The 25,205-nt window shown below is 38.2% G+C and overlaps 2 protein-coding genes across 5 annotated transcripts; one reads left to right on the forward strand and one right to left on the reverse strand.

Annotated features, from left to right (window-relative positions):
- Positions 1 to 274: 274 nt before the first annotated feature.
- sclt1 (sodium channel and clathrin linker 1) lies at positions 275 to 15,371 on the reverse strand. 2 transcript variants are annotated; one of them, XM_040004728.1, is made up of 22 exons: positions 15,258 to 15,371; positions 14,802 to 14,849; positions 14,502 to 14,569; positions 13,271 to 13,323; positions 13,048 to 13,120; positions 12,727 to 12,782; positions 12,181 to 12,316; positions 10,194 to 10,316; positions 9,941 to 10,006; positions 9,141 to 9,211; positions 8,585 to 8,675; positions 7,176 to 7,267; positions 6,792 to 6,969; positions 6,541 to 6,639; positions 4,298 to 4,369; positions 4,087 to 4,161; positions 3,803 to 3,945; positions 3,497 to 3,689; positions 2,871 to 3,067; positions 1,291 to 1,369; positions 615 to 710; positions 275 to 445 (listed from the first exon to the last, which is right to left on the reverse strand). In XM_040004728.1, exons 2-22 carry the CDS (start codon positions 14,833 to 14,835, stop codon positions 386 to 388), a joined length of 2,055 nt encoding a protein of 684 aa, XP_039860662.1. In that variant the 5' UTR covers positions 14,836 to 14,849; positions 15,258 to 15,371; the 3' UTR covers positions 275 to 385. The 2 variants fall into 2 exon arrangements, with proteins under 2 accessions (XP_039860662.1, XP_039860663.1); XM_040004729.1 differs by lacking the exon at positions 13,271 to 13,323 and having other exon boundaries at positions 15,258 to 15,359.
- cunh4orf33 (chromosome unknown C4orf33 homolog) lies at positions 15,363 to 21,121 on the forward strand. 3 transcript variants are annotated; one of them, XM_040004730.1, is made up of 7 exons: positions 15,496 to 15,668; positions 15,775 to 15,914; positions 15,995 to 16,188; positions 18,526 to 18,586; positions 18,686 to 18,737; positions 18,817 to 19,016; positions 20,431 to 21,121. In XM_040004730.1, the coding sequence occupies exons 2-7, from the start codon at positions 15,850 to 15,852 to the stop codon at positions 20,525 to 20,527; spliced, it is 669 nt and encodes a 222-aa protein (XP_039860664.1). In that variant the 5' UTR covers positions 15,496 to 15,668; positions 15,775 to 15,849; the 3' UTR covers positions 20,528 to 21,121. The 3 variants fall into 3 exon arrangements, with proteins under 3 accessions (XP_039860665.1, XP_039860664.1, XP_039860666.1); XM_040004731.1 differs by lacking the exons at positions 15,496 to 15,668; positions 15,775 to 15,914 and adding an exon at positions 15,363 to 15,473; XM_040004732.1 differs by lacking the exon at positions 15,775 to 15,914.
- Positions 21,122 to 25,205: the final 4,084 nt, after the last annotated feature.

Here is a 25,205-nt window from a genome sequence, read left to right on the forward strand (position 1 = left end):
TGTGGCGCCACCAAAGTCCTTCTATAAACAACTTTTGCTACTCGGTACCCATCTTGAAACACATCCAGGAAGTTATTTTGAAGAAAGCGCTTCACTTTTTATTTAAGTAGTTAGTGGAACATAAAAACAATATGCATTACAAAAAGGAGTCAAATCTGAGGGGAAAAAAAAAGCCTCAATATTAAAGTATCAACACTTTAACACATGACCACAGCCATTTTAAGACACAAAAATGTAAGTATTAATAAATCCGCCACACCCACACAAAAAAAGATTATTTTAAATTAGTTTTATTTTTTATGACAAAATGAAAAATTCATTTTTCATATAGCATTGGTACACAAAAAGAATGGAAAACATGAAAGCAGTGCTTTCTTGTACCACATTAGACATGCTCTAGATCCACCGAGGCAGTTTTTCTTCGCTGAGATTGCAACCTATTCAGCTATTAGAAAAAAACAAAACAAAAAGTAATATGAAACGAGCACAACCACAAATAATATCAGTTTTCAATCAGACAACAAAGAGATAGTAAAAACACATATTTCTCCTAGCACGACTCTCACAATGGCAGCCCATCACAGGGACCAGCACACTAGATTAGTTACCCATACCTGCTGTGAAGCAGTAGTTGCCCTTTGTTCCGCTTGCGTCAGCCGTCTCTGGAGACGACTAGTCTTCTCTTGATACTCCGCTAGCTGCTTCTCATACTGCACAAAACATGTATCAATTAGTTACACATGGAGTAAAACACAAATGTCTCAGTGTTAAACCTTTTGCTTTTTTTTTTTTAAGTACTAAAGTACCAAGGAACATATGGTGGAATTATCATTTTCCATTACCGCAGACATACTTGTTTTCAGGCTGCTGTTCACAGATGCAAGCTTTGCATTTTAAAAATATGCAAAATCTTGACAACATCAGTGCAATTCATTTGTTTCTGAACAAACCCAAGCTGTTTCAGTTCATGGTACATTCTTTAAATTATTCTTGCTGCATCTGTGCATTATGTGAGAAAAACTGCTCTCAAACATCAGGTTTGAGCTCATAAGGTGAAAGCAAATTCTACAACAAACTCCTAGAACTTCTAGAATCACTGAGTTGCTAAAGAGCGCTGACATTTTTTTTAGCTGCTGCGAAGGCCTGACATCTGCAGAGGCTAACACCTATTAACAGGCTTAAAGAAAAAGAAAAAGTCATTCACATATAATACAAGAATTATTTGAGAAATGGCCAGTTTCATTTTTCTCTTACAATAATCTCTAGTGTGTGTTTGTGTGTCGCTCAAACCTCAGAAATTGTGTCATGGTCAGTTTGAAGCTGCGCCTCCAGCTCACGTGAACGCTGCTTCTGTCGATTCAGCTCAGCCCTGAAATGAACATTTTAAAAAAACGAGTCCAACCATCTGTCAGTGAGGGCCAAGTCAACTTTTGTTTCAGCTGCTGTTGAAATGTATCTGTTACTTAAACTTTGTTTTACTGTTACAGATAAAACTGTAAAGTGTCAGACTGAGAATATTTCTTTACATTTAATTAAAACTTTTTATTTCATTTTATAGACTGCTGTATTAAATATTTCTTTTTCCAATTTCATTCTTTTTCATTTTTTAAAACAACCCAGTTTCAAATTTTTCTACAGCAGAAGCAGCCAGAGATACAGGCAAAGTATGCTGTGTAAGGTGAAAGGGTCAGCTGCACACCGATGTTTCGAAACCAACTTTAGCTCAGTTATTGAGTTTCGACCTGCCCATTTGGCCCATTTATCAGCGTGGTCAATAGCGGCACCAGCAATGACCTACAGTTCATGGAAGCAATTAAGGTACTCAAGCTCCCATCTGAGTCATAACTCTGCCAATGCTGAACACAAAGAATGCACAGTTTTAAATTCAGCATGACCTATGCCTCACAGGATGTTACACCTGTGTTTGTTTCTCTCACATTTTAAGCAGATTTACTGCTATTTATCAAATAGTTGTTTGCAAATATCTTTTAAAATGTTAGTGACACAGGAATTCTGTAACAGATGTCAGTACATCTATATAAAAGTGGAAGAATACCTAATTTTCATTGAACCATGCTAAAATGTAAACAAATATAGGTAATATACCTCAACACCCTAAAGCATTATGGGAACTAATCGCTTTAGTTTTGTGTGAGGAAGGAAAGAGTGTCAGGCAACAACTCCTGAGGTGCACAAGCACATAGTAATTACCCAGTCAAGTCACACTCACAGTTGTCAGTGTAGAAGAGTTTGTAAGTTAGTCATGTGAAAAAAGGTTTCACAGGAATACACAGTCCTAGAAGTGTCCACGGAAGAGGCTTTCTTCAGGAAACCTTAACGAACAAGCACTACTTTTTCATTCTATTTCTAATTATATTCTCATGAACTTTAACATGTGCCATGCTAACTAGGGCCTGCAGAGTTTGAGTTGTAGCTCTTGTGTTACTTTTTATTTCTTCTTCTTCTTTTTTTTTTTTAAATTCCAATTTTTCTGATGGTTTGAGCTCAGGTGAACTTGCCAAGGCATCCACTCCTTGGAAGACTGTTATATTATGTTAAGGCACACCTGACCACCAACCTGAGCAAACGTCTGCTTTTATATAGGTGGTCACACTTGCTGATCAGTTAATCAAGTGTACTTGACAACCAGCACGTGGCTGCTATTTCCCTTTTATTTCCTATTGAATCAATAAGAGTGTACTTTGTTTTGTACAGTACTGGACAGAGTCCTGTACAAAGTCATCTTTTCTTGTAAGTCATCTGACATTTAAGTTGTGAAGTTGTAACCCTTTAGTTTAAAAGCACATTTCGTTTTGTGCCCTTCTGTCCTTGCATTAGTAATCTTAAAAATACAATTTCAAAAGTCTTACTTAAGGGTCGTGATTTTAGTCTCAAATGTATGGACCAGGTTCTTGGCCTCTTCCTTCCATCGCTGTGTACTTTTCTGCTGAGCTGTAAGAAGTCGAGTGAGATCAGCGCTAGAACTTCGACTGCTTTCCTCCAGCTCCCTCACTCGTGCATCCAGTTCTTGCTCCTTTAAGCTGTACTCTTGCTCCAACTTAGATACCTGAAGGGATGAGGTTATATAAAGTTTCAAACTCTTTTTAAATGGTCAAATAAATTATGTAATGGTACATTATCACTTGTGTGTAAACCCTGTTTTATGCTATATATCTAGCTATCCTACTACTGACAATGGCTTTTCAGCAGTTAATCAAAAATATAACACTTTATTATTCCACTTTATTTAAAGGACCATTTCACAGATTTTACACATACCTCAGAAATTATCCCAGACAATGTCATGAGGCTAGAAAAACTTTTAATTAATTAACTCTTGATTTTTTTTTCTTAAATGCGGTAATTTATTAGGCAGGGTTGCAATTTCTTTTCGTTATTATTAGAATGCATTATGGGAACTCCAAGACCCATAGGAAGCCCAAATTTCCCAAATTTGGATTATTAATCATTATCGATTCCCATCCTTCCCATTTACCTGTTGCTTGGCCTTATTCTGGACTTGCAGGGTGGCTTTGCGCAACTCATCCATCTCCTTGCGGAGCTGAAAGTTCTCCTGCTGCAGTTGCAGCCGCTCTTCGCTGACATCGATGCAGTCATTGCGGGCTGAAGCCAGAGAGCTCTGCAGGCGTCGCACTTCTTCCTGGCATCGTGACAGCTCCTCGCTATACCTACGGGTAAAAGATTGGAAGAAATAATGAGCAAAGTAAAAGCAGAGCACTAAACCTGATGCGCAGAATACTTACGGATCAAATAACGAAGAACAAATCTATAGTGCACTTACTCCATCTCCATCGTTTTAAGTTTGTTCTGCGTGCTTTGCAGAGTGAGACTTATGTCTTCCCTCTGCCTCTCAGCATCTAGACACCTCTGATGAAGGGCATCAATCTTCCTGAACTCTGGCTCTGCCCTGCCTTCCTTATATACCTGACACGAAACACAGGAGACTATTAAAATGATCAGCAGTGCCTCAGCACATTCACAAAACCACATAATCAAACATCATCAAAACATTGGAACAACTTGTTGCAGTGTCTTTCCTGCATTCCCCCTGATAAATTCAGATACCTTCTCCAGCTCCTCCTCTACAGCTTTTCTCTCTCGCAGGGACCTTTCAATCTGAGACTCTTTATCTGAACACTCCTAGACAGAGTCGGAAAGAAGAGGAGACAGGAAAAAATGTTGGTAGGAGACAGAAATGAGTGGACAGGTAGACGCTATAAAAGGATTTATGGTGATTTTGAAATGAGTTTGCCCTCTTAGTTGGACAATTTCTTACCAGCTGCAGTGCAGACAGCTCCTCTGCCATACGGTGGATTTGAACATTGCACTGTTTGCGAACATTTCCCACCTGTTAAAAGATAAAGTCATAAAGCTCAAATATGGGGAGTTTAGCTCCTTTGCTTTTCCTTCCCCTTAGACTGACTTTTAATGGTCACAAAAAGGCTTAACTCCTGAACTTAACCATCTGAGTTAAGTGCAGATATAAGGAAAAGCAGTCTGTGTTTAGACTTTTGCTTTGACTACTCCTATTTTAACTTTTCAATAGCACACTTGGTAACTTAAGGAAGAAGTGTCAATGCGTGAACAATATAGTCATATACATTAGTACACTGAAATCAAACTAGATTTGCTGAAGATTGAAACCATAAAAAGTCAAGATGAAAATAAACATCAAGCAGCAACATAGTGATGTATTTACTGACTTGATTTATGTATATATGAAACAACAGATAATAATGAGACAAAGGTCATAAAACAAACAGAAAAAACAATAACTATAGCAACCAAAAATGGAGCAATCGCTGCAAATTCTGAATTACACTTTATAGTGTTGCCGCTACTATGATATTATGTGCTTTCCTTGTAATTCAGTGAATATGCTAAATCTTGCATGTGATCACAGCAGCTACAAAGGCAGTATAGTGAGTTCTTGGACGCAGCTACCTTGAAAAATATGTCGTCCTCAAAAATGTCCTTGTGGCATTTATTGCTAAAGTAGATGTTTCAAAGACAACATTTCGCCATGATAACATACAGAGAGACTGGCTACCAGACACAGTAGTGTTGCTGGTAACCTGAACATGAGTGATATAGCATCTCATCTGGCTCACAATCCATAACAATTCAAAAATTAAAAAAACAAATAATAAAAGTGATCTTGAGCGCAGTGGGAGGTGAAGACCCATTAAGTGATGATTGATAAGTTTCACTGCAATCTGACCAATACTCTTGAAAGAGTAGCGATTCCTTTCCATTGTGGAAGGACAGACACCTCACACAGCTCATAAGCTCCGATCACTTGGCTGGATGACTTAAAAATTTTGCTAAGTCATCACAGCCTTACTTCCTGACAAGTCACTAAAAGTATTGAATACAAATGCCATCCCCATCAAAATCTCAAGTGAGAAAGTTAAAGTGAAAATTATCAAAAGCATTTTCTTCTTCACAGACATTTAAAGGACCATCAGGCCATTGTTTACTTTTGTGTTACCTGCTTGCTTTTGTTAAACTGATATTCTTCACTACATAATCAAGAACAATAGCCTTAAACTATGGACATTTCTTTGTGTCAGCTGCATATACATCCTTCCTGATGCAAGAATATAATGCACTTGTATATTAAAGACACATAAAAACAATACTGCAAACTGTCAAAAAACAGATTACATGCAAGCTGACTGTGAATACAGTTTAATTGTAATCTCTGGCCTCCATTTTTGAAAATTTCTTCCCTCACACTTATCAGTTCGAGTGGCTCTCATGCCTTCAGGTAAGTCTGAGGTCTGACTCTCAACTGTAAGTAATTCTTCATTACATGACCTTATCTTAAGACTGAACTGCCTTAAATGAGAATGAGGGACAGAGTAGATTAAGGTAAAAAAAAACAAAAAAACATTGACCCACTTTGACTAAAATATTTAAACTTAAACTGTCTTCAATGACAAAATTACCGGTAAGCTAGGTAAGCAAAGGCATGATAAAGGCAAAGCCCCATGATTTGGAAAAAGTCTAAAAGCATCAACATTTAATCTCTAGAATATCATCCCATGTTGAGGGCCAGCAAGAGACTAAGATGACAGCTAGTGCTTCAGTCATACCATTTTACATTAATAGGATTAAACAGTTGAAGGCCTTGATGAAAAAGATCCATTAACAGAGCATTAATCACCATGTCTCCAGGGTTACACAGGGTAAAGAGCAGGGCTTTGCTTTCAGCTTAGTGCCTCATATGTTAAAAAAAAAAAAAAAAAAAGTATGGCTAAGCACAAGGTACAGTTGGAGGTTGCACTTCTCCTTGTAAAACTAATTATGAATCAAAAACTTTGGTTTTCTTTCATTTTCAGAATTGCCATTTTCGAAAGAAAGCATACAGATTTGGCAGCAAATACCCTGATGTCATCTACTGCTTTTAAGTAATGATGCGACTTGCTTCAAAGCAGACTTTAGTCACACACGAATCAAATTACATAAGTGTATTTTTAGGAGAAGCATTCATCTAGCCATTTAGTAACCGTGTACCTCCTTCTTGGTGCGGACTGCAGCATCATAGATCAACTGCTTGATTGCTTCCTTTGTCTTTTCCAGCTCTTCTGTTTTCTGCTTCTCTCTTAACAGGGCCTGAAGTGAAAAGTAAAGGCAGACACAAATAGGCAATTGAGGAGAGCTCTGAAAACTATTTAGAAGATGCAGTCGAATATGTCAAAAAGACGACTCTGCCATTTAAAACAAACGCGACAAAACGCTGAAAGATCCAAAGTAACTGCATTTACCTGGTCTTTGTGCAATGTGGCTTCTTCGGCCACTTGAACGCTCTCTCGAACTTTAGACAGGGCTTCATACTTCTCCTCTTCGAGAGTGGTGCAACGTGCCTGGAGTTCCCCCACCTTTCGCTCCCACACAGTTTGTTCTCTGCGAACTGCCTCTGCCTCCTGTGATGCAGCTTTTAGCCTGCGATTGCAGAAAAGGAAGGATACCCAGCAGCAGAAAGAAAGTCAGAAAACTACTGCTTGACCCCATAAACACTGAAGCACTGATGTAAAATTCCATGACTTTCTATTAGATCAATACGCTGGCAGTGCTTTCCTAATCTCAACCACTGTTCCATCTTAGCTGACAGCCAGCAAGTGAAAGCCAACAGTTTAACATGGGCTGACCTGGTCTCCAGCTGGCTCAGGGCTGCCTGAAGCTGCTGCAGTCGTCTGTCTGCTGCGTGTTCACGGCCCCGTGCTTCACCCATGTCCTCTTCCTAAACACATATGCATACAGTTAGGTCCAATCCAAAAAGATCAAGATGTGACTGAATTACACTTTAGTAAAGTCATTGGATAAACTAACAATTTTAAATTAAAAAAAAATGAAGGTTTTTTTTGTACTTGAATGAAAATCATTTGGAGTTAATGACCATCTGAAGTCAGTATTCATGGACATTATCAAATGCTGCATTTCCTCCCTTGAGATGCTCTGCTAGGCCCTTGCTGCAGCTGCCTTCAGTTTATGTTATTTTCTGTTTTTAGTTTTTTCATCAGTAACTTTGTTGGGTTGAGATCAAGTGACTGACTAGGCCATTAAAGAACACTCAATTTTTGTTACTTTCGCAGTGTGCTTTGTATCATTATCCATTAGCACAGTGAAGCACGATCCAGAAAGAGGATTTCTCTGTTCATTCAACACTGTATCAGCAATAACAACATCCCTAACTCACTTGTGATCAAGTTTCCACGGTGTTTGAGAGATGCTTCTGCTCATGAGGCGTTTTTTTTCCCCTCCGTCATACTTTACCCTTTCATCATTCTGGCGCAAGTTAATCTTAGTTTCATCTGTCTAAACATTATTTTCAGAACCTAGCAGGCTCTTTTAAATGTTTTCTTAGACTAGTGTGGGCTTCCCATACTTTAGTGTAACCAGTTGTCTGCAGCTTATTGTAAACCCTCTGTATTTACCGTCTTCCTCTTGATCATAGACTTTGACAGTGACATGCCTGTGTACCTGTTTGAGAATCCTCTTGACTTGGTTAGATGCTATTCTTCAAGTTCAACAGTTGGAATTAACTTAACTTTTCATGTAATAATCAGGCATTAGACATTTGTGCAACTATATATAAAATTGTCAGTAATTCAGTTCAAACAGTTATTGCAGTACTTTTTTTAAAAGCCTTGAATTAAAGCTGAAAGTCTGCAGCGTTTGATTTAAAATTTAAAATCAAAGCAAAGACACACTGTCTAAACGTGGGGCCGTAACTGTATCTGTCTTTCAAAATAGAGTTGTAAGTATGCAGGAATCTAATTTCAGATTATTAAAACAGATAGGCTGACATTTTTTAACTTGTCACACACAACTTATGTTGAAAAAAAAGGGAAAAAAGTACAAATTGCAGAATTCCAGCTTTAGTTTGAGGGATTAAGAAGAAAAGAAAAAACTATGCAGAGTGCAATATTTTCAGCATCTCAACTATAACTGATCAAATCAAGAGTCCTTTCATGCTCCTGAAACAAGTATTGGTCTTTTTTCATGAATATTCATGAATTAGGCAAATATATGTATTTATATTTTCTTTTTTTCTAACCCGTCTCTGCATCTGTTCCTGGAGATTCTGCAACAGCTTGGTCATTTCATCCACTTTGGCTGTGGCTGTCCTCAATTCAGCTTTGGCTTGCCTACATAAGGACAGAGAAAGGAGAAAAAAAAGCCACACAAATTAAATAGCAAACTAACTGTCAGCTAGAATTTATAGCAGCCTGTCTGGATTACTGAAAAATATATTTGGACAATTAAAAAAAACAAGAGAAAACAAAACAAAAAAAACCTCATTTTCTTCATTTTTGCTAAATGTCAGTTGAAAAGATGTCTTTTTGGCAAATATCAAGCTCACAGCTTAAAACATACATTTAAACTTTAAGACTTAAAAGAACTCAGGGGTAGAGATGTCGTGTTATTGGACACTTTGAGACTTTTACTTCACACTGCTCTTCCTCAAATATAACCTCCATTTATGAAACAACTTCAATTTACACAAAGTTACAGGACATGGGAGAAGGTGATTTTCAGTCCAGTGTAGCATGTTGTGTAGTAGTTACACACTAACAGAACATGACCTCTGATGGCAGCCAGTAGCCTGTTACCTGAGCTGGCTGTGTAGCTCCTCCATCTCCGTGCTCTGCTCTGTCACTGTCTTCAGGAACTGCTGGTTTGTCTGTGTGTGGCAAGAGAGACACGACTGCCATTTGTGTGGCATGATTGCAAACACAGCTCCAACATTAACAACATCCAAATCAACCTCGTCTCTAATACATTTTTCAGTGTCCTTTTACATTAAACCCCGAGGTGTCTCTGTCAGTGATTACTACAAAGCCAGTCACTCTCCATGCTGTGAAAGAAACAGGCTGCTTGCATGAACAGTCAGAGGGGGGAGAGCCTAAAGCTTGCCTTCCCATTAAAAATGCATTAGAGGGATATAGTATTACTATACAATCTCTTTATACAGTGTATTGTGACCAAGCACCTGGCGTGTGTGTATGTGCGTTCACAAGTTTTTGTGTGAATAAAAAAAATCCACAATATTTTGTACTCCTTAATCTCCGAGCAAGGTTAAGCCCAAATACAGGTCAGTCGTGTCTCTAAATAAATAAATAATCTCTAGTGCTGAATTATCTGTGACTGTAGGATAGAGAGAGAGCGACAGAGGCAGAGCAGAGAGTACGACTTAAAAAGAATCTAGTTAGAGGATTACCAGGTGAGCTGACAGTCAATTATACAGCCTGACAGTTCTGGGTGACTACAGGAGTGATTTAGAAAACCAATTTGCTTAGTTAAAAGATTAATTATTAGAGCAGGGTCAATTTCAGAGAAGTGCATAACATTTCAATACCGTGGCTAATTGGGAGGCAGCAATTTAACACACTTTTAATTAACCGTCACTTACCGATTCCAGTTTCTGATTGGCCGCTTGGAGTTTGTATGTGTGCTGCTGAAAGTGAACAAGCTGATCCTGTGATGAAAAAAGGGCATTCATGTCAAGTTAACTAGCAGTAATTACCTCATCCTTATATCCCACATTAACTAAGGCCAAAGTGCTCTAATTAACTTGATTACAATGATAATAGCGCCATCTAGCGGTGAGAGGTTATTGTTCTAATCAAGTTCTGGCTTTGAATTTCCATTTCAGAATACTGAACCTTGAGCTGCTGTCTCTGGGAGTCATGGATTTGTCCTTCAGAGATTGTCTTCTGGTAGACCTGCTGGAGGCGATCCAGCTCCTGGGCTGTGGTCTGCCACAGTTCCATGGCCTGCATCCGCTCCTGAACACATATAGCAAACAATATCCACCCACATTCTGACACAGAGTTAACTTTCTTACTAGGAGTTGGAAGAAGAATACCAAACATCTTTCTGCATTCACAAGAGATCATTACTCCAGACACAAAAAACAACTCTTCCCCCTCAAAGACGACTAATGGTTTCTAAATAACGTGTGTTGCATCTTGTTAGCGGGATAACAAATCACCACTGAATCCAAAAAATGACCTGGGTTTTGTTCAGAATTATTAAAAAGTGCAAAAATGACAGCTTCATTAAAAGAGTGTGTGGAGCCGCTGGGAAAGGCTTTGCTGTCTTCAGTTATTAGTGCAAACGCGTGAACTCACTACTCAAAAAGAATTATGTATCATTTCCCAATGTTGCATATGTAAAAAAAAAAGAATACACAGACGGTACAAATGTTTAACTGTCAGAAAGCAATTCTGACAAAGCCAGAGTGGCTGTTTCCTTGTGCTCTCCACTGAATCCACAGAGATCAAAATAATATTGATCGTCTGATCTAACTTCCAGTCACGATGAATGTTCACAGCATCCAGCTAAATTCCAGCTGCACTTCAGCTCAGCCAAGGCCCTGTTGCGGTTTTAGTGTCCATACAAAATAAACATACCCATTAATACATTTCAGCTTCACAAACATTAAAAATTTATTCTGAGTGCTACTTAACAAAAAAAAGAAAAAGCTTTATTATTGTTATAATATTACATTTTTAAGTCGATCACCTGAATATTTAGTTTAACCTGTATCCGAGGCGAATATGGCTTTTAGTTGGTCAGTGAATGAACAGACAAAACCCTAATACATCTTTGTAGCTCTCATACAGTAGGCAAAAAAAAAAAAAAACTGGCATACCCTGACGCTGAAAAAGCATCAGCTAAGAAGTAAGAGTTTTTTACGGATACCTGCAAATTGGTGCCGATTAACTTCCCAGTTAGCATTTAATCAAACAATCAACTAAACACTGTAGCTCTAAAAATGTAGTGATTTTGATCTTTTGATCTTAGATTGCTTACAACCACACTGCGAATTAGGCTACACTTGGACCCGGGGGGATGGTCACAAACAAATTTGTTAACTTACAGCTTTCATGCAGAAAAGAACTTAAATGATCACAATTAACCTTACTGGACCAATCTGTTACTACAACCTTGGATACATGATTAAGACTACACCCTACTCTGATAAGCAGTGCTGTCAAATCTTATCAGGATAAAGAGAAAAAGCCAGGTATTAAAGGAAGACAGGTTGGATAGTCACAGATTCAGTTTATAGCAAGATAACCTTTGAAGCAAAGACCTACAAGGAGTCTTTCTAATGACACAAGGTCTGTACAGACTTAAGTCACATCAAGCTGAAATGGACTGAAAAATAGAAGAAACAGCAAGTACGACGCAACTGAATAAACTTCTGTAACACAGTTAGGATGAATTTTCTAAATTCTTTCCTTTTTATAGCAAGAATTCTACAAATGTTCAGGGTTGAGCGAGTTGCAAAATTAGATTAATACACTTTACAATTTAAGATGATTCCCTTTTCTAAAGTTAAATAAGAATCCCTTCCTTAAAATATTGGCATTTCTTGACACCATGTGCTTGCTTTCAAGTTTTGGAAAACACATGTAGAAATTTCAGCATACTGAAAAACAGCGAATTCCTGGTGTTTAAGAACAGAAGAGTGCAGAAAAGACCTATGGATGTGTGACTTCAAACTCCAGGCTGATGGATATACACACAGGCTAGAAAGGCCCCACACACAATGTGTTTCTTATATAAAAAAAAAAAAAGAAGAAAAAAAGTGTGTCTTAATCTACAAACGTTTAGACATATCAAACGGACATTTATGCAGACCTGTTCAGACAGCTGGACCTGTTCTTGGAGATTTTTGATGACCGCATCTTCTTCCAATGTGCTGCCCTCTACTCCTGAAGCTGTGGGCAGGGCATGAAGCTGCTTCTCAACAGACTCTCTCAGCTCTGCATAAAGCCTGGAAAAAGTATTCAGACTTAAGATGTTATGTCACAAAAATAAATAAATAAATGAATAAATACATTAACAGCATGCATAGTTTTAAGTGCTAAATAAAATAGAACAACCTTCATTAGGTTAATTATTTAGCTGGAATGCAAATGGTCAAGATGCCAGAATTCTAATCAAAGCTCTAATTACTAGACAAATGAGCGCACTAATTACAGCAACCTGATTTGTGGTAGGTCATAGAAAATCAATCAGCCACTGAATGTAAAAGAATTCAAGTAACAAATTCACACACAATACTGAATAATGCCATATCTTATGACAGGTTTAACTTATTGAAAATATTAGTACATTTGTCATGTTCTGTTGTGCAACCAACTTATTACATATTAACATGAGTGGATTTATATATTTTTTTACCTTTCATTTTCCTTGACAACCCTCTCCAACTTCAATTTGACGTCTGTCATCTGTGTCTGTACGTGAACACTGAGAGTCATTGATAACATCCCGACATATTTAATGCATCAGATGACCAAGAAATCTCAGGATTAAGATATTTATTTCCCAGCTACCTCTATCAAAGTCTTTGACTTCTGAATTATCAGTTTAATAGATTTGAAGGACTTAAATCTATAAATCACATCACTTCATCAAGCACCCACCACCACACGCCTGTGTATTCGAACATTTCAGATGAAGGATGTTTTATTATTTCAGCATGTTGTTTTGTTGATTTACCTGATATCTCTGCAGCTGTTCAGTCATTTCTTCCATGTGCCGATCATACTCAGCTATCAGAGGAGCCATTATACTGCAACACAGACAAATGATGTTTCAGTACTGGGGGGGAAAATTTTTCTTTTTAATTTTGTGTTCACCATAACTCTGTCTTGCTGAATCTCCAGTGAATGCTGTGTGTCTCTAACGTGTCTACAAAGTGGTATGAAACTGATGAACTGACCCTCTATCTGAGATCCAGGGCACAGGAGACTCAGTGCGTCTTTCCTCCTCAACCTACCAAACATAAGGCATGTAAGGGGTGAGGGCTAGCAGTAGTTAATTGTATCAAAAACTTACTTTTCTTAGGTCAAAAAAAAACAAAAAAAACAATCACAATTTTTTTTATTGAAGATGCCAAATACTTGATTAATTTTAGATGAGCTAAACTAGCATAAGTTTTTAAGTTGAAGATCATTCTACTGTACACACACATGACTGTGTCAGTACCCACCCAGACAATGCAGTAAATAAGTTCACAGATGATACCACCGTGGTGGGGCACATCTCTGGGGGCAATGAGACAGCATACAGAGCTGAGTTTGAGAGGCTGTCAGACAGGTGTGCGGACAACAATATGGGCCTCAATACCACCAAAACAAAACAGCTATAGTCAACTTTAGAAGAAAGAAGTCTGAGCTGCAGCCCATCAGCATCAATGGGGAGTGCGTGGAAATGGTATCCAGCTTCAAGTTCCTGGGTGTCCCCATAGACACAGACCTCCAATGGACCTCAAACACCTCGGAGGTTATAAAGCAGACCCAACAGCATCTCCAGTTTCTGAGAACCCTCAGAAAAATGGACCTTAAGTGGGAGCTGCTGATCATCTTCTACAGTTGCTCCATTCAAAGTGTGGTGACCTACTGCATCTCTGTATGGTTCTCTAGCTGCACAATGGCACACAAAAAGGCACTTCAAAGGGTCATTAAATATGGCCCCAAAAATCACTGGACATCCTCTTACATTCCTGAAGTTTAGCACTTGCTGCCTCAAGAGGGTATGCAGCATCCTACAGGATTGCACACACCCAGGACACCGGGTGCTTTAATCTGCCTCCCATCTGGGAGGAGATTCAGGTTGCTGAGGCCACGGAAAAAACAGACTCAAGGACAGCTTTTACAATAGGGCAATAGCCCTAATCAATGCTAACATCTGACCTGATTGGAGATCTCTCTGTACTTTTTTTTTTTTTTTGGGGGGGGGGGGGGGCAATAATGTGCAATAAACATTCATTCTTTAATTTGTTAAGTCATACTTTTTTTGCACTTTTTAAAAATCCACTTTGAAGTCTACTGTGTTGTGTTGTGTTGTGCTTAGTGCCGAAATGGGACGGTTTCTAATTTCATTGTACCAAGTATGACTGTGCAATGACAATAAAGAGTTATCATATCCCATTTTATCTTATGTCTTCGTACCTGAGAAGATGTGGACAGAGCACCGTGCCCATATTGATACTGGCTGAGAGAAGAATTTAGCCTGCGGACTGAAATGACAAAAAAACGAGGACACTTACACAAAAAAGCATAGATGTTCTAGTGATCATCACAAGCAGAAGACTGTAAACATCCAAAAAATGCACGCCATATAATTGATTGATTTTTATACAGGGACCACCTATGGCTTAAAAAAGAAATTAACATAGAATAGTGTCAAAAACTGATGGACTAGACGGCGTAACAGAAAAATATGCATGTAGATTCCAAGTTTCGTCTCACCTTGATCACGCAAAAACTCCAGTTCTGCCTCCATGCTTACGATGTCGTCTAAAGAGAAGCAAAAGAATTTGCACTGGCAAAAACGACCACCACTACCAAAACTAAAGACGAACACTTAAAGCCTGTCAAACCTGGCACCACTAATCTAGGGGTTCTTTTCAAGTTAACGTTTCGGAACACGAAGAGAAAACTGTCGTTTAAGAATGTACTAATTCAGGTAAAGATGACACAAAGCCGCTAGAAACGTTCACTACAAACTAGCTAGCTACCTGTAGTAAATTTGTGCAGCTCGTGTTAGCTAAAGCAGCTAATCAATCTCGGCTAAGCTCATCAAAACAACTCAGTGTTTTGATCTCTTCAACAAAACACCAAACACATTTTCCGAGACAGGATGCGCTTAAAAAAATACGCAAATGCATCGCATTGAAATTTTAAATTCATAATAGATGTTTTTACTTCAATCCTCGTTTCCGCCTCTTGTTTTGAAGTAAACAAACGGGGACCAATGGAAAAGAAGCTGTGCAACCGTAAAGTCATTCCGTCTGTACAAGAAACGCGAAAGGATGTTCCTTTTAAAAAAAATAAAAATCAGGAAGCAGATGTAGAATACATTTGGAAGTCAATAATGCCAACTCTGCATATATAACAGTTTGAATTCGGTTGTTTGTTAAGGTATGATATATAACGTCATCACGTGAAAAGAGATTATGGTTTCTAGTTCGTCAGAATGTGTCACAAATAGTGGTTTAAAAATTGCTGGATAGACATTTCCATACAGATGTAACCACATATTGCATGAAAACGTAAACAGCATAGAGTTGGAAAATATCGTCCTCTGCTTATCGTTTTAATCTCAGATCTTATCAAGTAAGTGTAATCCTCGGACTTTTGCTTTACCAGGAAAATGATTTTACTGTCTTGTTACTGATAACATTATTCTGTTTTACACAATTTGATAACAATCTGCTTAAAGGGTGAAACGCAGAGTATTTAAAGAAATTACACGCGCACTCGGAGCACTCTTGTCCTGTAGCCAGTGAAAACAAACATGGGGGTGACTCGTGGACTGCAGTTTATAACACTTTTCCACATTCTGCTATGCTGTGAATCTCTGTAAGTTTTGTAGCTTTTTTGTTCCCTGTGTCGCTGCTCACACAGCAGATTTTAAGACTGAGTGATTTTCTTTCTTTCAGTCCTCGCACGCAAATGCAGTTTGACATCGAACACACTTGGGACAGCAACCCTGTAAATCATGACCCCCTCAAAATCACCTTCTCTCCTGGGTTAGGAGGCCTGAAGGTGGAGGTGTCCGGTCCATTCTTCAATGACCCGGCTGCTCCTGCAGGGCCCCCAAGCCAGGCCTTCCCTGGACTGTGGAATTATGAAGGTGGGTAGATTGGTCTGTTGCTTCTATAGCCATGCAACCTTTCTTTTAACACAAGACACAAGCTTTTAGGGGTTTAGTCCGTGCAAAAAACCAAAACAAAAAAAACCCAAATCGATTTTAGTTCAAATAATGTGATATGAATTCATGATATCCTGAATTTTTAAATATAAATATTTTTTTATCAGAAATGCCAGAATGTCAGCTTAAAGCTCACAAAACTATTTCAACAACCGCCAAACAGGTAAAACAGCAAACGGTTAAAAGAGCCAGTAAAAAGATTCTGCATAAAGATGTAAACACAAAGCGCGACCGTCGGGTCGTCCACACAGACATGTCGTCGGGTGCTGAAAGTCGACATCTCACAGATTCTGAAGCTGTCGGTTTCGTCACTCCAACCGAAATTCATAGAACCAGCAGCAAAAGAAGATCAAAACTATGCTTCATGTTTGAAAAATATCTTACCTTGGTTGTTTTGTTTCCACCACAATAAAATTACACTTCCTGCACAGCTCTCTCTCTCAGTGTACATTAAGAACAGTTTACCATCACAAATCTCTATTTTCTGAATTATTCGCTTGCTTATTACACATCAGTCTATCGTTGTTTACAGTGCTATCGGCCACTGTTTTGTTTTTTTTCTTTCAAAAATGACCTCTGACAAGACCTGCTGTCAATACATTACAAAACGCTTAGCTCTGTCTCTAATAAAACCTCTGTAACTTTGCTCTGCTTCACCTCAATAGCATCAGGTAATGTTTATATGCTGATTTGTGGTTTTCTTCCATTTTTGTTCTACTGCAGAATATTTTTAAGGCAGTTATCTGCTATAAAAAGCCACCCCATGAAAATCTCCTTCATGTTTTTCTGTGTTTTATCCTCAGTTACTTTGACACAAAGGCATCTACAGTGAATCTTACACCTCTGATGAAGTCTCACAAGTGTCAGCTTTGCTTTTATTGCCTACATAGATATAAAAATATGGATATGTACTGATAAATGATCAGAATTATAATATTTCTGACTGAGTCAAAATTGAATCGAATCAGGACCTTGTGAATCGGAATTGAAACAGTTATAGAAATCAGTGACGATACCCAGCCCTATTATAAAATATATATATGTTATAAAATACCTTTAGCCTTACGCCCTTAATTTGTTTATGTATCAAAGGTAGCCCCATTTGCAAATTATTAATGTAAAATAGAATCCCCTTTTAATCGCTTAATTGGGTTTCATAATTTCAACTGTTTTTAAATGTTTGTTATTGACAGGAAAATGCGGTCTGTTATATATATGCACAGCATGCTTATTCATATTATATTAAATTAGAATATTGATGAATTTCATATATACCTATACAACATGAAACTAGTCCCATGAAACTGTTATCTTATTTTCTTTAACCTCAGTTTGGAAAACAAACCTGCTCACCAGCGCCTCTAAAACTCACAAATTAACATGTTATGTTTTATTTGTTTAATCTGTTCCCATTTGGCCCATCTCATATTAAACTGCTATATACAAAAGCTAACCAGCTGCTAGCTGAAGCGTAATATTTCAGAGACCTTTCCCTAATTGTAGCACAATTCTTTTAAACGCTTATAATTAACAAATGAGAAACAGCAATTATATAACCGACAAGCTCCAGACTTCATAAGGCTGATTCCAACGGAAATTCATTATCTTTAAAAAGGTCACATTTATGGCTTATTGTAATAGATTGTAGTATTGTACATGTGTTACTTTTATGGTCCCCATGCTTGTTGTAGCCGTAGTTACGGAACCATCAGTTATGATTATGTAATTTAGTCCCTAGGATGCAATTTTAGGCCCTTTGGCAAGCTGAAATAATATGAATAAAGTCTACTGTGGCTGAAGAGACTAGAGACTGTCTGTTTATGGGATCATTACAGTAACTGCATTATCATTATTATGGCGACACAGCAATTAAACCTCACAATGAGGCTGAGTAATAACAATTGGTTCTAATTGACCTCAAGTAAGTTCGATTTCCGTTTAATGAGCCCCGCATATTTGGTCTCATTAATGTTACTTAATAGATTGGAAACCAACCCCATTATGATCTAGGTAGATAAAGAGCATGATTCTAGGTTAGTGAGTGTGCTGCTCACATAATTGTATTTAAAAGTTTATGTAATTGTTATTTTTGCATGTTACTGTTAAAGTCCGAGTCAAAAATGAATGACCTGAATAATTTAATTATTACTTTTGTCTTTTTTTTCTCAAAATAAGTGCTGATAAGGTTAATAAGACAGTTAAAGCAGTTTATTAATGTGAGATTAAAAGTCTTATCTTCATTTTTCCTTATCTCATCAGTTGTAGAGACCTTCTTCCTTGATAGTACTACAGACAATTACCTGGAGGTGGAGTTTTGTCCGTGAGTACCAAGCTGAGCTCTTGCTCTGCCCATGTATATATAGCCATATGTTTATACACATTTGAACAATGACACGTCTTCCCTGTGTTTTTACTTTAGACATGGACAACACCTGATATTACTACTGTCAGGAGCCGGCCAAGCATTCCTGGTAGGCTGCGTATGGAGGTATTCGTAGGCTTTTTTTGGGTTTATGGGATATTTCTTACATTTTTGATTTCTCTCTCCAGCAACAGCTTCCCATGGTATTTAACACCAAGATCACTGGAGACAGATGGACAGGTGAGGCTCTCATCCCTTGGACATACTTCCCTCCCAATGTCAACAAGATGAACTCCTACGCGATCCACGGCTCAGGAGAGAATCGTATATATGAGGCTCTTTATCCCATCCCCAAGGAGGAGATAGCCGAAGGACAAATGCCTAACTTGTGAGTATGCTGACTTCTACAAGTGAAGTTTGATGTGCCATAGGTCATGTGCACAGACATTTTATGTTATAGTGGTGCTGTCGTGAGGCACTGAGACATTTTGCAACAGAAAAAAGAGGTTCATGTGCAAAATCACACCTTTTTTGTATATTCTTTTAAAGGTACAGTAAGTCATTTTGTAAGAAATTTAAAAGAAAAAATAATTTTACACTCATTTATTAAAATATTTATAAAATACATACAAAATAAATAGGAGAGGCCGCCAGTTTATGGAAGCCATGGCAACATCTTGAAAACAGCAGCCAAGATAGAAATCGCCGTTCCACCTAATAACATTTTATATACGTGGCTAGAAACTGTCCATATTCATGGTATTACTATTAATTCAAATGTCATAAATAGCTCTTTCAAACTCCATAGGACTATTTAACATTTGCAAATGTATATTTTCATTATCGCTTTCTCCTCCTCTTCATCTGCCTTCTTCACCACTGTTCTCTCCTCCCTCATTTCCACCTCATTGTTTTCCTCCTCAACTGAAGTCTCACTTCACGAACTGAAATCAGTGCTCTAACACACAAAACATGCATAAACATGCTTATTTATTCTGGTTATTCTCCTTATAAGCTAATATTAATCAACCTAATGTAGGCTCTAAAAATGATGCTTTCCCAGTTGGTTACATTCTCACATTGTATGACAGTTTATTTGCTATCTGTCCAACAATGTTAGATCCACTTCAAAGCAAGTTTCACTAATGCCGGTTACAGCAGCTAACTGGCAACAACAGCACCACTTACCAAGAGAAAAGTTCACTGAAAGTTCACTGACTCATATAACACTCCTTTCACAAAGTTTTACAGCCTCCACCAGGTTAAATAGACTAGGACACTCAGCATATTGAAAACTGAGGTAAACAGCGGACTGACAGCCTACACTCAAACTTGTTAAACGGTAGTCTGCAGCCAGAATTTTTGAGGTATCTTGGGTTTTAAAAACCTAAAATACTGCAAAAATATTTGGCAAATTTCTTTTTTTTTTCTGATTTATTGCTACGTGTTGATATTATCCAAATATTTTAAAATATTGCGCGTGCAAAAACAAATTAAATTTTTCTGATCTCTCTTGGCTGAGTAAAACATGTTTGTCCTACAGCAAACATAAATAATGCACTTGAATTGGGAGGGTTAAGGAAACAGGAAACTGCAGTCTACTGACATCTAGTGATGAGATTTTGCATACTGCGCCTTTAAGTTGTAAAACAGGTGTAGATCAAATGGTACTTATGTCCAATCCACAATCTGTACCTTTTAGAGTCACATTAGTCAACTTTGTCATTTCAAATTACATGTATATAAATGTGTATTTCACTACTTTATGCATAATATATTAAATTTATCTTTCTGTCTTCTAGCCACCGGCTAGAGTATTTCAAAGATTTTCGCCTGCAGAGCATCATGGGAGAGGGTTGGGTCCAACCACCATCTGATCTATGGCTTGGAAAGCCTTAAGCTTCTCAGAAACACTCCTCTTTGCCTGTTTCATTCTTGCAGACACATATCCACAAAAAATCCTCTAAAACAGCAGCAGGGCAATAGGATAAACACTCTCTGACAGGGAACAAAGGGCAATCAATCTTTATTAGTTAATGATGTCAAACGATATGACATGAAATATGTTATCAGCTTGTCAGATTGCGTTAGTCTTCACACACATCTGTGCAAGCACACAAACATGCACTGCAAGATATTGGACGTCGCCACAAATTGCCTGAGCAGAGCGTGACCTACAACACTTGTACAGTGGAGGAAAGCGCACAGCTTAAGTGTTTGACTTCAGTGAGATAATTCCTTGCAATTCCTCGTGATTCTAAACCTTAAATGTTGAGACACTGATATTAAAAGAAAAAAGAAAAAAAAAGAAAATGTGCATTCTTTTGGGTTTGTCTTTATTGTCATTCCATTACTATGATTAATGTCCTTTATAATGACATCTTTTTACATACTGCTGCTGTCCTTTTTCTGTGATTGATGTCACTTTAATTTTATGTCTGATGTTTGATTACATTTCATTCCCATGTCTGCATATTAAAATATTATCTGACATTTTGTGGTATAATCTTTTTCACCTTTTGCCTGGGGGTTAGATATGAAGATCAGTGTCGTCCTCATGTATAGATGCCATTTATGTGGCTAGATGGTTTAATTTCTGACTTCTTCCCAAAACTTTAAACTGCTCCAGTAACTTCACCAATATGAATACCCAGTTCCCTTCTTACATAAAACGGCTGTATGATATGGATCTTAGTGGCAGATAAATATTCATAATTAATAGCTGATGAATTTATTACTCTCATATATACACTCACTAGCCACATTATTAGGTACACCTGTGAAACCACTGTCAACTCTACTACTGTTTGCATTAATATTATAAAGATCATGTTTTTTCACCATATCAAAACACAAGAAAGGGTGAAATATTAAGAAATTTTATCTCTTTATTAAGTACAGAGGAATTTACTTTGTATAGGGTTGCATTAGATATGCATCTGTACCTGTACTTAAAAAAGTGTCAGTGAGTATATATATATCAAAGACCCACTAACTCACTTTTCCACCCACTTTCTGAAGTGGAGATCACAGACCTTCAGATCTCCGACATACACTGACACACACAAACGGTGATTGGGGACTTACAGATCTCTGTGTTCTCTCCATGACCCCCAAGTCAGTCCCTCTTGCCCCCACTGCAGCTCCTTATAGAGCCCGCATATTTATCAGAGACTCCTTTCAGATCACTGACTGGCTAACCTCATCTCCTAACCCATAGATGGGGGGGGGGGGATTGATTTTCATGTTGGCAGTGTTGCTCTTCACTGTGGCAGCCCAAAAGCCTGTATTGAGCCCTATCAGTTTTAATTGGCATCCTCGTCTTTGAAATGGGTGCAGTGATTAGGCTTGGAGAGCCCACCTCTTAAGCCTCATCCTTATCATCGCCTGCGGTGATTTGCCACCACACTGAACAATATTCACGAGCACACACATACACACAGAATGGTCACACTATGCACGAACATGTCTCACAAATAAAATGTTGACCTAAAATATGTTTTTTAATGCATTTTGACAAAAACATGCTCTTTCAGAAAAGCTTTGATGAATACACATGACTACGCGCACCCACCTGTGTGAAGGGCGAGGATGTGTGTCCACACTAAGATTTAAAACCAGTTCTCTCTAATTAGTGTGAAGAGATGAGAGGGGAGAGCAAAAGAGGTAGCTGCCGTTCCTCTACCTCCAAAGCCCCGGCAGACAAGCAGACACGGGAGCTGTCTTATCCCCCTAAGAATAAGAGACCAGCTCGCTCTAAAACATTCAACACCAGCTTAAGGGTGATTTTTCGTGTCAAAAACTTTCTGGTGATCACCCCAGACCCTACTTCATTTTTTTTTTTTGTCTCCAAAAGACGTGGGTCTCATTTCCTCAAATTTAAAGAGTGTTTGAGGGTATGAATGAGGATAAAGTTGTGATGAAAAATAGAATGTGAGGGATAAAGGAGTGATCTCAGAACATGAAAAGATTGAAGAGATTGAAAAAGTGAAAACGGTAATGACTTTGCCTAGTTTTCCGAATTCTGTGATAGGGCTGCAGTATGGCTCCAAAAGAAAGAGCCATACTGCAGCTAATGAGATACTGTGACAATTTGTAGCCTTTGCAAGCTAATGCCACAAACAGTATCAGATTGTACAGAGCGATAGAACTTATCAACACTGTGCAGTACACATTCCTTTTATGGCTGGCTTCCAGTACAGCACATCACACAAAGAAAAGCAAACTTTGATCAGTGTTCATGAGGAACTTTATCTTACCTAATCACCACAGTACTATTATGCCTAAACAGCAAGCAACCCTTTCCGCATTCTTTCAACAACAGCCAATGATAAACCTGTCATAAAATAAGATAATACCCCACTGGTGCTACATATTGTCAGTCTTCCATTGAGTTTAAAGTAGATAGGCCTATAATAAAGCATTAATGGAAGGGAACACAGCATCCCCTTGTTTTCCTGGACCAGCTGAATGCTTATTAACTCAGTCTAATTATTGTCCAACAAGTCCATCATTATTGAGAGGGCTGCAGGGTTAAAGAATGGAAAGGGTGGTAGTGCACACAAAAAATATCTCGACCTAAATGCTTCTACGGTGTGTGTGTGTGCTTGTGAATGTGTGATGACACAAGTACTAATTGCAGTTGAAGCCTGCTAGTGTTGCGGCTACAAGGATGGCATGGCTAGAATGTGGGATGAAGCTGTAAGAGGCTGGGGAGAGAGATGCAAAGCCAAGCGAATGCCAAGGACATTAATGAGGGCCAGACAAGTTCTACTTCTCAAGAACACTGCAGCGAGGAGGGATAAGAGTGGGAGAGAATGAGGGAAATAGAAAATAGAACGAGGAACAGAGGGGTTTCATTACAGAAGAATGTTATTTGCAATCTTGAGCAAGCAAGGGTCTTTTTTCCATTACAGATCCATAGATTGTTCGTGCTAACATGATGACACATAGAAATTCATTGTCATTCTCTTTGTTTTTATATAGTCATACTGATATGTGCATTTACATTTTGCAGTCTGTATTAAGAATAGTAAGAACAGTTACTCCTGCAGTTTCTCCATTGACACGGAGAAACAGAGACACAGGCACCGGTGTTCACTTTTTCATGAAAAGGAAGAAGGATTTATATGTTATCATCATAAACATGAAAAATAAATGATAGCAGGACGGAGGCAAGATAAACTAAATTAAGCTTTCTTTGTTATCAACACAGAATATAAATCACAACTGTTTGCCTAATTGATTCCATTCCATTCCCACCTGCCTACTGAACCTCTCATCCATCCATATATTGTTTATCTTCATTTTTAGCTAGATGGATGAAAAAAAGTTGTTACTGGATGTGAAATGTGCTGAATTTCATCCTTTTTTTTTTGCAAACACAATAATTGCCAATTAGAAGTAGCACAAAATTATTACAGAATATTTGTTTCTGTACAATAAACTCACAAGAAAGCAAACTCTTTGTACAGAAGTTTGCTCGTTTAGAGGATGCAAGATAGTGATGTTGCTTTGTTTTTAATAGGAAATAGACTGCATTGAAGGTAATTTATGTGCAGTGATATTAGCGGATGTAAGCGAACAAGTTCACTAACTCTTAATTGGGAAATAAATCACGGTGTTGCCATAGCAACAAACTCTTAAAAGTGGTCATTGCAAAATGAGAGCTTGCTGAGGTAATGTGTATCTGTGTGTGAGGAGGGGTGGGTGTGTCCACTCATGCATGTGTGTTTTCACCTCCTCAAGCTCATTACCATACAGCCTTGTTAGTAGAGCTTCTGCTAGCTGTTGTACGTGGCATCCAGTTTCATTTCATTAGCCCTTGTTTTGTCCATATTGCTATTAAAAAAGAAGCTGTGAGCTTGCTCATTTAAAACAGTGGCAAATGTTGAAATAAGAACGTAGTTAATTGTATATAGTGAACAAAATTACCTAATTTCATTATGTGTCAAAGCTTACCACATATTTTTTCTATATACGCCATGTCTGTGATTGCTTTTTTCCTCTGCTATGCTTTTGTTCACATCTCTATTATTTATATAATCATTTAGTCGCTTTCTTTTTTCCAACTTTTCAATTTTTCTTCATTCCCTACTCTCCTCACCTCTGTTCGTCTCCAGGGACCTGTCCTCCTCTCTCCTCACCACCCTTCCATTCATGAAATGGATGGAGGCATAAAAAACCATTAGCGCAGATGAATGGATAGACTGGCCTAACACAATCTGGCCCACTTCAGCTGACAGTTTAATATGGACTCTCCCACAGTGTGGTTGCCCCAGCAGGATGCTGCACTAAATCTCACTTTGACTTGCCGTGATTGATACAGATTTGACACATCAAAACCCTGTGTGCATGCATGTGTTTGTGTAGGCATGATGGATATGACAGGCGATCGGCAGACGGGTGAGCGGTGAGAGGCAGAACTGATAATTATAGTATTTATCTGGGTTAGGTGTCATGGCTGCCTCTGCTGCATTATGAAAAGATAAAATGCTGAAATGTCTTTCAGTGCATTCCATCAATTCAGCACCTGCACCTCACCTCTTAAATGAAATGCACCATAGAGGAAAGTAAT

Source organism: Simochromis diagramma, unplaced genomic scaffold (assembly GCF_900408965.1).
Source record: "Simochromis diagramma unplaced genomic scaffold, fSimDia1.1 OVJJ01000487.1, whole genome shotgun sequence".
Lineage (NCBI taxonomy): Eukaryota > Metazoa > Chordata > Actinopteri > Cichliformes > Cichlidae > Simochromis > Simochromis diagramma.

Bases quoted from the DNA above. Each gene is read 5' to 3' on its own strand.
- sclt1 (XM_040004728.1), bottom strand. From the start codon at position 14,835: ATGGAGGCAGAACTGGAGTTTTTGCGTGATCAAG. The intron at 6,640-6,791 runs GTAAATGCAGTT...TTTTCACTTCAG, and splicing joins CCACATTGCACAAAGACCAG to GCCCTGTTAAGAGAGAAGCA. The intron at 4,370-6,540 runs GTACACGGTTAC...ATCTTTTAACAG, and splicing joins CAGTCCGCACCAAGAAGGAG to GTGGGAAATGTTCGCAAACA.
- cunh4orf33 (XM_040004730.1), top strand. From the start codon at position 15,850: ATGGGGGTGACTCGTGGACTGCAGTTTATAACACTTTTCCACATTCTG. The intron at 18,738-18,816 runs GTAGGCTGCGTA...TTCTCTCTCCAG, and splicing joins GAGCCGGCCAAGCATTCCTG to CAACAGCTTCCCATGGTATT. The intron at 19,017-20,430 runs GTGAGTATGCTG...TCTGTCTTCTAG, and splicing joins GAAGGACAAATGCCTAACTT to CCACCGGCTAGAGTATTTCA.